Below are 12,566 nucleotides of genomic sequence, written 5' to 3'. Positions count from 1 at the left end.
TCTTTCCCTCCCTCTCTGTCTCTGAAGAAAAAAAAGTTTGCTTGCACACAAAAGCTTATACCTGGGATAAAACATTGCTGGTCTTCTTAAAAGCCCCATGAGAAGCCATTTCCCCCCCTCTCTCTGGCGCTTTCCCTCCCTCTCCCTCCCCAGAGGGGGGGAGGAGCCCTTAGCCAATCGAGGGAAGGCTTTCTTTCTCTCTTCTGCCAAGCAGGAAATAGGAGAGACTGGGCAAAGGAACTGTGATGTTAGAAACCGGAAGCAGCACAGAGTCAGTTGCTCTCAGGCTGGATTGGAGGCTTGCAGGGGCATTACAATACCAATAGCCCATGGTAGGCTCCATTAGATACTACAGCTATTATGAACATTGAAAATCTTCATTGATATCTTTGAAACGTCACCAGAGGAAATGAATTACCGAGAGACAGTATTTGTCTCACATTTCTTTTTGGAAGAAGATCTACCTTCGAAACGGCAAGACATTCCGGAGATCACCGTCAATTTTTCATTATTATGTATATTATTACTGTTCACTTTTTGTATAATTTATTCTTTAAAGAAATTTATTAAGTGTCACTTGTTCACAGTTCTTTTTGGTTTTCGTATTGTCCTAGGACTGTGCCAATCTATTTGACATCAAACCCTGCTTGGTGGAACCTGAGAGACTTATTACAGCTTCACAGGACCTGTAAAATGGAGCTGTTCCGCCAGGTCTTTGTTTGAGGCAGTGGATGCCCAACCATCTGGCCTCCCTTGCTGAAAACTGCCCTATTATATCTTCCCATTCCATCTTTGTTCTGTCATCCAGTCAGCACTGCTGGAACTATATGAATGAATGTATTGTTTTGCCTCTTTTAATGTTTTAATAATTTATTGTACCATTATAATTGGTTTTAATGGTTTTGTAACTTCTTTGTTGTTAGCTGCCCTAAGCCTGCTTGCAGGGAGGGCGAGATATAAATTGAACAAAATATATATATGGCCAGGGTCCAACCTACCTGAGGGACCTCCTTTCCCCGTATGTTCCCCCAAGAGCACTACGGTCAGGGGCCCAAAACTTATTAGTCATCCCGGGCCCCACGGATGTCAAACTAGCTGCTACTAGGACCAGGGCTTTTTCGGTGGCAGCTCCTACCTGGTGGAACAAGCTCCCAGGGGAGATCCGGGCCCTGCGGGATCTTGTGCAGTTCCGCAGGGCCTGCAAGACGGAGCTCTTCCGCCAGGCTTTTGAGTAGGAGCTGCCGCCCCTACTATACTACCACCGCCCTGAGGTCCTGAGGAAACATCTTAGTATGGAAGAAGCCTTCGGCCGTCTTCTTGGAACTTCGGACATACGACCTGCCATCTCTAGATCATGGAAGTCACTGAGCACTTTGTTCAACTAGGATTTTTTAAGATGTATTATATGTTTTTAAATTATTATGTATATTATTGTTTTATTATGGCAAGGTTGTCTTGCCCCTGTAAGCCGCCTTGAGCCCACTGGGGAGGGCGGGGTATAAATACGAAATATATTATATTTAATTCCCCCCCCAAATGCACTGGGAGCATTCTGAGGGTACCTTCTGTGCTCAGTTTCATGTGACTGGTGAATTTCACTAAAGTCTGAGGAGAACTAGGCTGAGGTTTGGCATAATGTTTGTTCTGCTTCTGGCTTGAGCCTTCTAGGGCTTCTTCCTGAGTTTTATGACTGCTTAAGGTTGGAAGATTGGTCTACAAGTTCAGAACAAATAAAGGTAGCCTGCAATCCTATGCATACTTTGCTGGAGTTAAGTACCATTGACTTACTTCTGAGTAAACATGACTAAACTTGGGCTGAAGGAACGTCACAAGGGGGAAAAGCATCAGACTGTAAAGGATGAAACATAAGTCCAGTTAATGGAATTCCAAGCATTTTGGAAAAAGCCTTACATTCTCGGAATGGGATACATATTGGTGTCTCCGGTGATGCTGGTGCTGCTGCTTCCTTCACTGTCCACACTGTATCCACTGCCAAAGCTACTGGCTGATGAGCCTGCTGAGATGGAGCTTTCTCCTTGTCGGTGGTTGGTGGGCTTTGCTGTACAAAGTAGGAATGGTGGGTTACTAAACAAGTGAAAACCTCAGTGAAAACAACATTAGTAGGACCTGGCTATTCAAGAGGTAAGAGGCCAAAACCAATCAACCAACTAAAACAAACCCTAAACAAGCCCCCAAACCTTTTACTTGTTGCTCCTAATTTCCATCAGGTCATTATTCTTTCCTGGTCAACCTATTCAGCAGTTTGCACCAAGGCTAATTCATGGAGCCATCATTTTTAAAATTCTGATTTCCTCCCAACTGGCAGAAAACTCTCATATGCTAATTAAGTTATAATTGTACAATTCAGTCTCACTAATCAAATCACGCACTCATTACACTGGAAACTTTTAAAAAAGTGAAAATGACAAAAAGCAAACACCAATTTGTCATACAGTACCAGAGAAATTATGCAGAAAATGTCTTCAGATGCCCCATAACTAGTTGAATATATTTCTCAACTGCTCAGTAAAAGTTCAAACAGTCTTACAAATAGTAGTATAGTCAAAAACTCTTGTCTTTTGGACAGCCCTTTTGGAAAAATTCCAAGCAACTTATTTTGTATCCTGGACTCATGAAAAACAGTTCCTATGATGGACAGTAAATGATTAAGGTTATAACCTGGTCTAAGAACCTTGAGTGACAGGGGATGAATGGAATTCTTCAGTTGAGAGAGTCAGTGAGAGAGTGAAGCAGACTGTGAGAGGATCAAAAGGATCCTGAATTAGGGAAGTGGGACTCGTAGCACATCCCTATCAAGTCTGAAGAAGTGAATAAGGAAGGAAACTGGAACTTGTGTGAATGCCTTCACGAACTTTAGGGTCTGTGAGACCTAGAAGGCTATGCTAGTTTATGAAAGGGGAAAAAAAACTGCCAGGTAATCTCTCTCCTCAAGTTTTAAACACTGGTCTGAATAATAGAAACAGTTACTTGTTTGTGACAAATTATCTGGTGTTCATTTTTATACAAAGTTACCTAATTCCTGTTGCCTGTTGACCTTGTGAGTTCTAAACCTAATTCTTACCTGACCATTTCCCCTCGAACTGAAATAAAACAGTTTGTCAGTTTTGAACTACCATCAGCCTCTCATGTGCCATTATAAAACAAAGACAAAAGAAGGATTTTAGACTCTCCCCTGAGTTTCCTAAGCTGGGTCAGCATTTAGCAATATAAGTTCAAACAACCAGGTGGGCCAGCCAGAGAAGGATAAAGGAAAAGAGGCAGCCCAGTCAAGAACAAGATAAAGGGAAACTCTGTGCGGGAGGGTAAAATCATCATACCTTCAAAGAAAATTCTGGAGGTATTTGGGAGCATACATTTGCTCTCTTCTCCTGTTTTGATGTCTCAAAATTTATTACCCTTTTTACCCTTTTCCACTTTAGACAATTTGAGAAATACGCTTGAAAATTCAACATCTCACAAAATAATTCTTGCCAATGATTCTCTGCATTAGTTTACATTTTGAACACAATTGTCCAGGACAATAACAGACAATTTAACACACATACACAAGAGCAAAGGCTAAGACAAATATGGAATTACTTGCAAAAGTTATCTACCAATGGCATCTTCCCCATTACTACCTTTAATATTCAGTTTACTTAAAGGAAGGAATTAAAAAGGAAATGTTTAAAATATTCTATAGTTATTATGATGTTGCAAAGAGCAGTGCTGTGATGCTCCATGGCAAAGCTCATAATTCTTCCACAGATGTTTCATAGGTTCTGGTTATAGCTCATGAATGAAGCCTTTAGACAAAGAATTGGAGCAATTTCATGTAATTGCACATCAATTTAGGAAGGTGGGAAAGTAGTGACAGCAAAAGTGCTGAAATGCAGTAACACTCAAAAAGAAAAAGCAGAGTCAAGGGGCAGCTAAAGATCGTTGATGTCTGTAGATTGAGCAGTTAACCAATGACAAAATGACTGTGATTTAGACGCTACTAACAAGTCTTTACAATTTTGTGTGGTATATTGGAGGGAGTCTTGAGCATGGAAGACCTAGGTTCAAACCCTACCTAGACACGAAGCTTACTGAATGGCATACCCATGTCTCACAAGAACTGAAATCATAGAGTTGTTAAGAAGACAAAATGAAATGATTTCATTATAGTGTTTCTTTCTAATTTTAAACAGTGAATTTTGTATGCTTGGAGTCCCATCAATAATAATGGAAGATTTATCTCACTTACCGGAGAATCTTACTTCTCGGTGGTCCAGGGGTGGAGCAGTCTGACCTCTGGGAGAAGCTTCTCCCTATAGGCAGACAGGGTCACCACTTCTTTACAATTCCTGCAGGGGGAGAGGCTTCTCTCACATCCTCCAGTGTCCTCCTGAAGCAATAAAAGACCCCTCTCCCAAGTATTAACTTAAATCCATGCTATTTCTTGGCCACATCATATGTCAAGGTAGTCAGAGAAGAAAACTAAGACTAACCCAAAATCTAAGGCAAAACCTCTTGCATTTCCATTACTTTCACCAGGCTAATCACAAGAAGGACAATAAACTCATAGTTCTGGTAATGTACAGGATGCCCTCTTGGTGATGGGAACTGTCCTAAATTTTACCCTTGGTAACTGCCCCACCCCCGGACCTTTAAGAAGGACGATTCACCAGTAAGCAATGTTCCCTCTAAGCTGAGTTAGTCTGAGCTAGCTCACAGTTTTTTAGCCTCCAGCTCACACATTTTTGTCTTAGCTCAGGAACGATGGCTTCAGAGCAAACTATTTTATGCAGTAGCCAAATCGCTCGCTCACAACTTTAATGCCAGTAGCTCACAAAGTAGAATTTTTTGATCACAAGACTCCACAGCTTAGAGGGAGCATTGCCAGTAAGTGAGATAAATCTTCTGTTCTCCAGTGGTCCTGGGGTGGGGCAGTCTGACCTCTGGGACATAGAAAAGCAGTTTGTCCCTGGGAGGGAGAGATGGTTCCTAGATTGTAATGGCATGCCGTAGGACCCTCAACCTATCAATCCTATAGTTCCTGGTGAATGAATGGAGGGTCCTCCATGTGGCAGCCTTGCAGATAACCTCCAAGGAGGGAAAGGATCTATATGATGCTGAGGTTGCCACCCCTCTGAGGGAGTGTGCTGTGACACCTGGGGGAAGATCCAGGCCTGCAGACTTGTAAGCAAAGATTATACAGTCCCTAGTCCACCTACTAATGGTGGAAGTAGAAACCTTGTGTCCCAAGGGGGACTTCCTGAAAGAGATGAACAAATTCTTCCGATAAGTCTTAGTTCTATCCAAATAGAACTAAGCCGCCCTGAGCCTGCATTGTGGGGAGGGCGGGGTATAAATTGAATTAAAAATAAATAAATAAATAAATAGAAACTCAGGGCCCTTTTTACATCCAAACAGGGCCATCCCTTTTCCTGAGGGTATTTGGGATTTGGAAAGAAGGATGGCAGGATTATACCCTCAGACCTGTGGAAAGTGGAGTTTACTTTTAGGACACTGTTCTGAGCACTACTCTGTTGTTATGAAAAACACTGAGCTCCTTGTTTGCTGAGAGACCTCCTAGTTCCAATACCCTTGTAGCTAAGATGATCCCCCCTAGGAATATAAGCTCCCTGAAAGAGCACGTGGCCATGGGTTCCAGGTGGGAAAATGATGAACCTGAGGTGGATTAATTAAGGTGAAGCCCCTCAGGAACCTTTTTATAGGGGGATGCTGGAAAGTAGTTCTAACTGCTGAGATAGCTGCCATTTGTCTTTTAAGGGTACTAGTGCTAAGACCTTTCTCCAGGCCTTCTTGTAAGAAGACCAGGACATCTCCCACATTCACTGTGAGGGGTTCCACCCCATTGTCCAAGCACCAAGCCTGGAAAACCTGCCAAGTGTTCTTATATGCCCTATTGGTGGACCCTTTCCTGGAAGCTACTAGAGTGTCTATGATCCTTTCTGCGTAAGCTATCTCCTTGAGTTGTGCCCACTCAACCTCCAAGTTGTGAGGCTTAGCAGCTGGATCTGTGGGTCCACTGGGGGCCCCTGCAAGAGAAGATCCCCTCTGTTTGGGAGACACCACGGCTCCCTGCTCGATAGCTTCATCGAGTTCTGAAACCACACCAAAATGGAGCCACTAATACCATCTCCACCTGCAGCTCTATGATCCTCTGAACCACTCTGTATTATCTGTGTCGGGGGGAAGCACAGAGTAGGAGATCCGGCCACTAACAGCTTAGTGTGTCTACCCCTATGGCACACTGGGATCTTGTCTTTGAGATGAATCTTGGGAGCTGACAATTCTGTTCTGTTGAGAACAGGTCCATAGCCACCTCTCTGAACCTGTAGCATATCTGTTGAAAGGTCGTCTTGTTCAGCATCCACTCTGTGTGGTCCAGCATTCTCCTCCTGAGCCAGTCTGCCACTGTATTTGTGCATCCTTCTATGTGCAAGGCCTTGATTGACTTCTGATGGGTTTCCACTCATTGAAGCATCAGCCTATCTTTTGTGTTCAGAGACCTGGATCTGGTGCCCCTGTTGGTTGACATAGGACTTCGCTGTCATGTTGTGTATATGCACAAGCATATGGTGTCCTGTCAGAAGATCTCTGAAGGCCAACAGGCCTAGCCTGATCACCCCGAGTTCCAGCAACTTGATACTCTGGGACATTTCCTCCTGGGACCAAGTGCCCTGCACCATTCTCCCTTAAGAGTGAGCCCCCCATACAATGAGGTTGACATCCAAGGTCATAAGTGTCCTCTTCAGCTCCCTTAGCTGAGTCCCCTCCAGGAATCTTCTGGGGCTTGTCCACCACTGGAGTTGTTGAATCAGAGATGCCAGGGGTTAAACCAGCTTGTCCCGCCTCTTGACTATCAACTCCTGAAATGGAAGGAGGAACTTCTGTAGAAGGTGGAGATGAAAGCAAGACCATTGGATGATGTCCTGATAGGAGACCATCACCCAAAGAATCCTTGCCAGTGACATCACCTCTACCTGGGACCATTGAGAGATCTCCCGTATTGAGGTTATGATCTTTTATTTCCTCTCTTGAGATAGGAAAACTCTGTCCTGAGCCGTGTCTATCATGCCCCTAGGTGTAGGACTCTCTGGGATGGAGATAGGCTGCTCTTCTCCTTGTTGATGATGAACCCATGGTCCTGAAGACATGATACTGTTTGCTGAACATCCTTCACGCCTTGAGAGAGATAGGGACATTATCAGCAAATCATCCAGGTACAGAAAGATGGCTACCCTCCCCCTCCAAGTCCTCAGGTATGGTATAAAGGCCAACATTACCTTGGTGAACACCCTTGGTGATGTCTTTAGCCCAAAGAGCTAAAGTGGCTAGCATGCCCTTCAAGGGCATGTACTGGAAGTGAAGTCTGTTGTAAGTGAAATGCAGGAGCCTCCAATATGATTCCCAAAGAGGGATGTGCAAGTAGGCCTCTGAGAGATCTATCAAGACCAAAACATTTTTCTTTCTGTGTTAACAACACTATGGACTTCAGAATCTCCATCCTGAACTTCCTCTTCTTTAATTCTCCTGTTCAACCATTTGAGGTCTAGAATGATCCTCACATCCCCATTTTGCTTTGAAATGATAAAAAAGATGGAATAGACCCCCAAAGCCTTTTGATTCTCTAGCACAGGCTCTATCTCCCCTATTTCCAATAGGTGTTGTATGGCGCTGAGCAGCAGAAGGTGTCTCTGGGGGCATCTGTTCTTTGGCACCTGTAAAAATCTGTTTGGGGGAACTGACCAAAGCTCTAGAGCAGGGGTGTAAAACATGCGGCCCGGGGGCTGGATTAGGTCCCTGGAGGACTTCTATCAGGCCCGCAGTGCAACTGGCTGTCGTCCACTTCTTCTTCCAGTTCTGCTGCTGCTGAATCATCATAGGTTTGCAGCTTACAGATACACACCTGAACAACATACTCAAGATTGCAACAGCACAGACATTTTGATGCAATAATTCAGAGCAAGAGGTATCAGTTATCAGACACTGTTAAATAAACAAAATATTGTAAGAGTGCTGATATTTTAAGCATGTTTTTATTTTAAATAAAAAAACCACCCTTTGTATTTGTGTCCTTTATAAGGTTTACTAGCAGTAAAGCCCGTTGTGAAAGCAATACGACGGGATCTAGAAAGAGGCTCTGGGGCAGTGCTCTGGCTTTGGGCAAACAGTGTCAATTTGCTGTGGTGACCTCAGCAGGGTATAATGACAGAGTCCACTGTTTTCTCCAGAGGAACTGATCTCTGCTACCTGAAGAGCAGTTGTAATTGTGAGTGATCTGTAGCCCTCACCTGGAGATTGGCAGCAATTGTTACCCAGGACAAAATGGCTGGTTTGGAGGGTGTAGTCTATGGTATTCTACCTGAGGTCCCACCCCTCTGCAAACCCCACCCTCTCCAGGCTCCACCCCTCAAATCCCCAGGAATTTGTCAGCATGTAGTTGGCAACCCCATCTCCTTCCCAGCTAACCATCAACCTACCATTATCTGCCCCTTTGACTTCAGCTGACTTCTGCCCTCCCTTCTGCAGAGCAGTTGTAATTCTGAGTGCTCTCCAGCCCTCACCTGGAGATTGGCAACAATGGTTCCCTATGTGGGACTGACTGGTTTGGAGGGTGGAGTCTATGGCAGTGTACCTGTCTGAGGTCCCACCCCTCCTCAAACCTCACGTCATAGGGTCTACCCTCCTAAAGCAGTCATTTTCTCTAGGGGAACTGATCTCTGTCATCTGGAGATCAATTGTAACAGTGGGAGATCTCCAGGTCCCACCTGGAGATTGGCAACCCTAGGGGGAAGTCAGCTGCACAGCAGGGGGTTGAAGAGAATGGTTTGATGGCTGCTGGGCCAAGATTGGCAACAATAGTTCCCCAGGAGCCCCATCGTAAATGCACCAAACAATTCCTCAAGATTTTCCAAAACACTACTCTGTTGATAAATTGCAGCACTTTGAATTAGCACCAAAGCTTTAAGATCTCTCCAGCTGTCACCTGGAGACTGGCAACAGCTTGTCTGGAGTGTGGGCAGTATGGCATTGTATCTGTCTGAGGTCCCCCTCTTCCTCCTCCTCCTCAGACCCCACCCTCAACAGGCTTCATCCCTAAAATATCCTGGAAGTTTCCAACCTGGAGTTGGCAACCCTATGTCCTTTCCTGGCAATCATCAGCCAACCTTAATCTGCCTGTCTGTCTTAAGTTTTACACACACACACCCCACAGCCTCTGCCTAGGGAAAGGGCCGCTGACATCATTCTCCTCTCCCCTATGAGGTATGTTATGCAACTGAAAATTCCAACTGCCTTGCCGGGGGGGGGGGTTGAGTTTGAGGGGTGGAATGGAGTGAAGTCCAATCAGCTTCCACATGCAAATGACCTTGGAACGCTGGGCGGGACTGCACAAAGCAGCCAGTCAACCCAGCCAGTGTCTTCTGAGTGGCAGTTCTTCCGGCCTAACACTAAAGGGGCCAAATTTAGAACGTTGCGAAATAGAACGTTGCTATTCAATTATTATAAGGGAGAGATATCTCCGCTACCTGGCATTACATTTTATGACACACATGGCCCAGCCCAACAAGGTCTCATTTATGTCAGATTCGGCCCTCATAACAAATGAGTTTGACCCCCCCTGCTCTTGAGAGGAGCCGTTCTTTACAGTGTACAACACCAAATTGTTGCCTATGGTCAATTCCCAGTAGGATGCAAACCTCTGAAGCTGGTCTCCTATCTTTGTGGATGCTAGGTCCCCACTGTAGTCATGCTGATGTACTTTCCTTGTGGCCTTTTGGATTCTGACCTGACATCCTGGCAAAGGAGGCCCTATTTCCCCCTGACTGCTTGTGTTGTCACCTCCCCTTAGAGGGTCTGGGTGCTGAAAAACCTGAGGTATGCTTGGGTTTCCAAAAGGATTGGAAACATTTCCTCATCTTTCCTTCTGTGGGAGGGAAGCACTTTCTTCTTATCTTTGTTCTCCACCAGATATTGATCCATCCTTTCCCCAAAAACCTAAACACCCTTGAAGGGCATGCTAGCTACTTTTGCTTGGGCTGAGGGGTCCACCTCCCAGCTGCGAAGCCACGTATTCCTCCTGATGGTAATATTTCCTGCCCTTCCATGGCCCTGGCTGATAGCTGGATGGCATCCAAGGAGGTGTCTGCCATGAGGGCTGCTACCAGGGCAATCTTCTTCAGGTCATCTTTCAGCCCCTTAGGGACATCACTGTCAGCCAATAAGAGATATGAAGCCCATGAGTAGATAGCCCTGGCAAAGAGTGAGCATGTGGTTGATGCCCTCAGGGAGGTGGAGGAGGCCTCAAAGTCCTTCTGCAGGGACTGCTCAATTCTCATGTCACAAGAATCCCTAGGCAATCTGTCTGCGTCTGTGGGCAGAACTTAACTGGAACACAAGCTAGCCACAGGATTTGAAATAATAGAGTGATTTGATCTTCCCCTGGCTGGGGCCTCCCACTTGGTCCATGCCACCCTATCAAATGCAGCAGGGAAAGGGATCCCAAGAGGGACTGACCCCTCTGGTGGAAAGGCGCTGGTGGAACCTGTACAGTACTTGGGGTCAGGTATGTCCACCTCCTTGCTGCTCACTGGAATCTCCAGAATGTGCAGGACCATTGGCAGGATCTTGTAGAAGACCTCCTGAGGGAAAAGATGATTCTGCATGGTGGTGACTATTGGCTCCTCCATGTCTGACAGCTCCCCCTCCTCTTTGCGTGGGGAGGAATCGGAGTACTCAGAGTCCTGGTCTTCATTCCCCAGCAGTGGGCTAGATTCTCTACTTGTTCTGGAGTGGTGTTCCAGCCTCCTTCTCTTGGGGTGTGTGTGGAGAGTGAGAGGCCCAGTCCATCTCCCTACTGCCTGAGGCACTAGTCGAGGGAGAGCTGTGACTGTGCCTACTGTGAGACCTGGTGGAGGTCCTATCAGTCCCAAACGCAGCTTGCAAGATGGCCTCTCTAATCGTCCTCCTGATCTATTCCATGAGGTTGGCCTGGGCATTTCCCCCCAAAAGGCCCAGGCTTGTAGTCCTTGCTGGGTCAGTCTCCGGTTGGGACCCACCAATAGAGGGCTGAGCAGGGGAGGAAGGGAGCCCTGGGTTGAAGTAGGGGCCCTCTTGGGGCATGGAATCACCCATGCCAGTCTATAATGCCATTTCCAGCCTTTGGGGGCTTTAAACTGACTGCCTTCAAAGAGTGAGTAAAGATCTTCCTTACCATGGCTCAGATGTCCCCAAATAGCTGCAGTAGCCCAAACCTCATGGTGCTCCTTCCAAGGCTCATTTTCTCCAGAGGTTTCTCAAGCCGTAGATGAGGGGAGGGTGGTGCACTACTCTGCAGTGGGCACTGACAATCCTGAAGCAAGTGACTGGGGAAGCTCCCTGCCCTAAGGATGGAGACCCCATGGCCAGGGAGACCAATCAAGGGCCAGATCAACGGGGAAGGCTCCCCACCACTGCAGGTAGCTTGACAAACCCTTTCAAGAACTCCTTGCCTAAAAGCTGGAGCCCCCATGGTTGGAGTGACCCACTGGGGACCAGAACAGCAGAGAGGGCATCCCGCCATTACAGTTGGCTCCCCTAGGCTTCTTGCTGGCACTGGAAACAAGGCGCAGGAGGGGGGAAGGTAGCAAGTCTTCCCACTCCCCAAAAGGGTCTTCCAAGGGCTAAAAAGGCCCTCCTGCCCTCAGCTGACCCAAACAGGGGGGCTTACTAGGTGGCCCAAAGGAAAAGGGGAAAATAAAAAATCTAAAATAAACAAAGGAAATCACCATGCTCTGTGCAGAGTGTAGGAAGTGGCATCCAATGGATGTGAGGCAGGGCCAAAAACTGGGAAACGTGAGAAAAGCCCCTCCCCCTGCAGGAATCATATAGGGAGGAGCTTCTCCCAGAGGTCAGACTGCCCCACCCAGAACCACTGGAGAATTACAGTGGCATCAATGCACAGTCTCAAGTGATAAATAACAATGCATTTCCTTGCCTTACGAAATCTACTATAATTGATCCTATCCTTTCTCCATGATATTTATTATTATACTAGGAATAAGGCCCATTGTGGAAATAAATACAATAAGCTCTAGAAAGAGGCTCTGGGCAGGTGCACCAGCCTTGGTCACTCAGTGTCAATTTTCTGTGGTGACCTCAGCAGGCTATAATGACACAGAGTCCACTGTTTTCTCCAAGGGAACGGATCTCTGCCATCTGAAGAGCATTTTAATTATGAGTGATCTCCAGCTCGCACCTGGAGATTGGCAACAATGGTTCCCTAGGAGGAAATGACTGGTTTGGAGGGTGGAGTCTATGGCATCATACCTTTCTGAGGTACCACCCCTCCCCAAACCTCATCCTCTCAAGGCTCCACCCCTCAAATCTCCAGGAATTTCCAAACCTGGAATTGTCAACCCTATCTCCTTCCCAGCCAACCATCAACCTACCTTTATCTGCCCCTCTCACTTCAGCTTTCCATCTCCTCCCCCCTCCCTGCAGCCTATACCTAGAAAAAGAACAGTCTTTCTCTGCAGTGGGGACCAAAGCAGCTGACATCATTCCCCTCTTTC

General features: G+C 46.3%; 1 protein-coding gene across 1 annotated transcript in view; it reads right to left on the bottom strand.

The window, feature by feature from the left end:
• The window catches only part of PCLO (piccolo presynaptic cytomatrix protein), a 271,526-nt gene that overhangs the window by 30,646 nt on the left and 228,314 nt on the right, over positions 1-12,566 (bottom strand). The window contains 1 exon segment of the mRNA XM_015422970.1: positions 1,912-2,059. Within this exon segment, the coding sequence (XP_015278456.1) occupies positions 1,912-2,059 (148 nt within the window).

The sequence above is a fragment of the Gekko japonicus genome, unplaced genomic scaffold (genome assembly GCF_001447785.1).
Source record: "Gekko japonicus isolate JY-2015 unplaced genomic scaffold, Gekko_japonicus_V1.1 scaffold145, whole genome shotgun sequence".
NCBI lineage: Eukaryota > Metazoa > Chordata > Lepidosauria > Squamata > Gekkonidae > Gekko > Gekko japonicus.
This window is presented reverse-complemented; position numbering and strand designations above follow the sequence as displayed.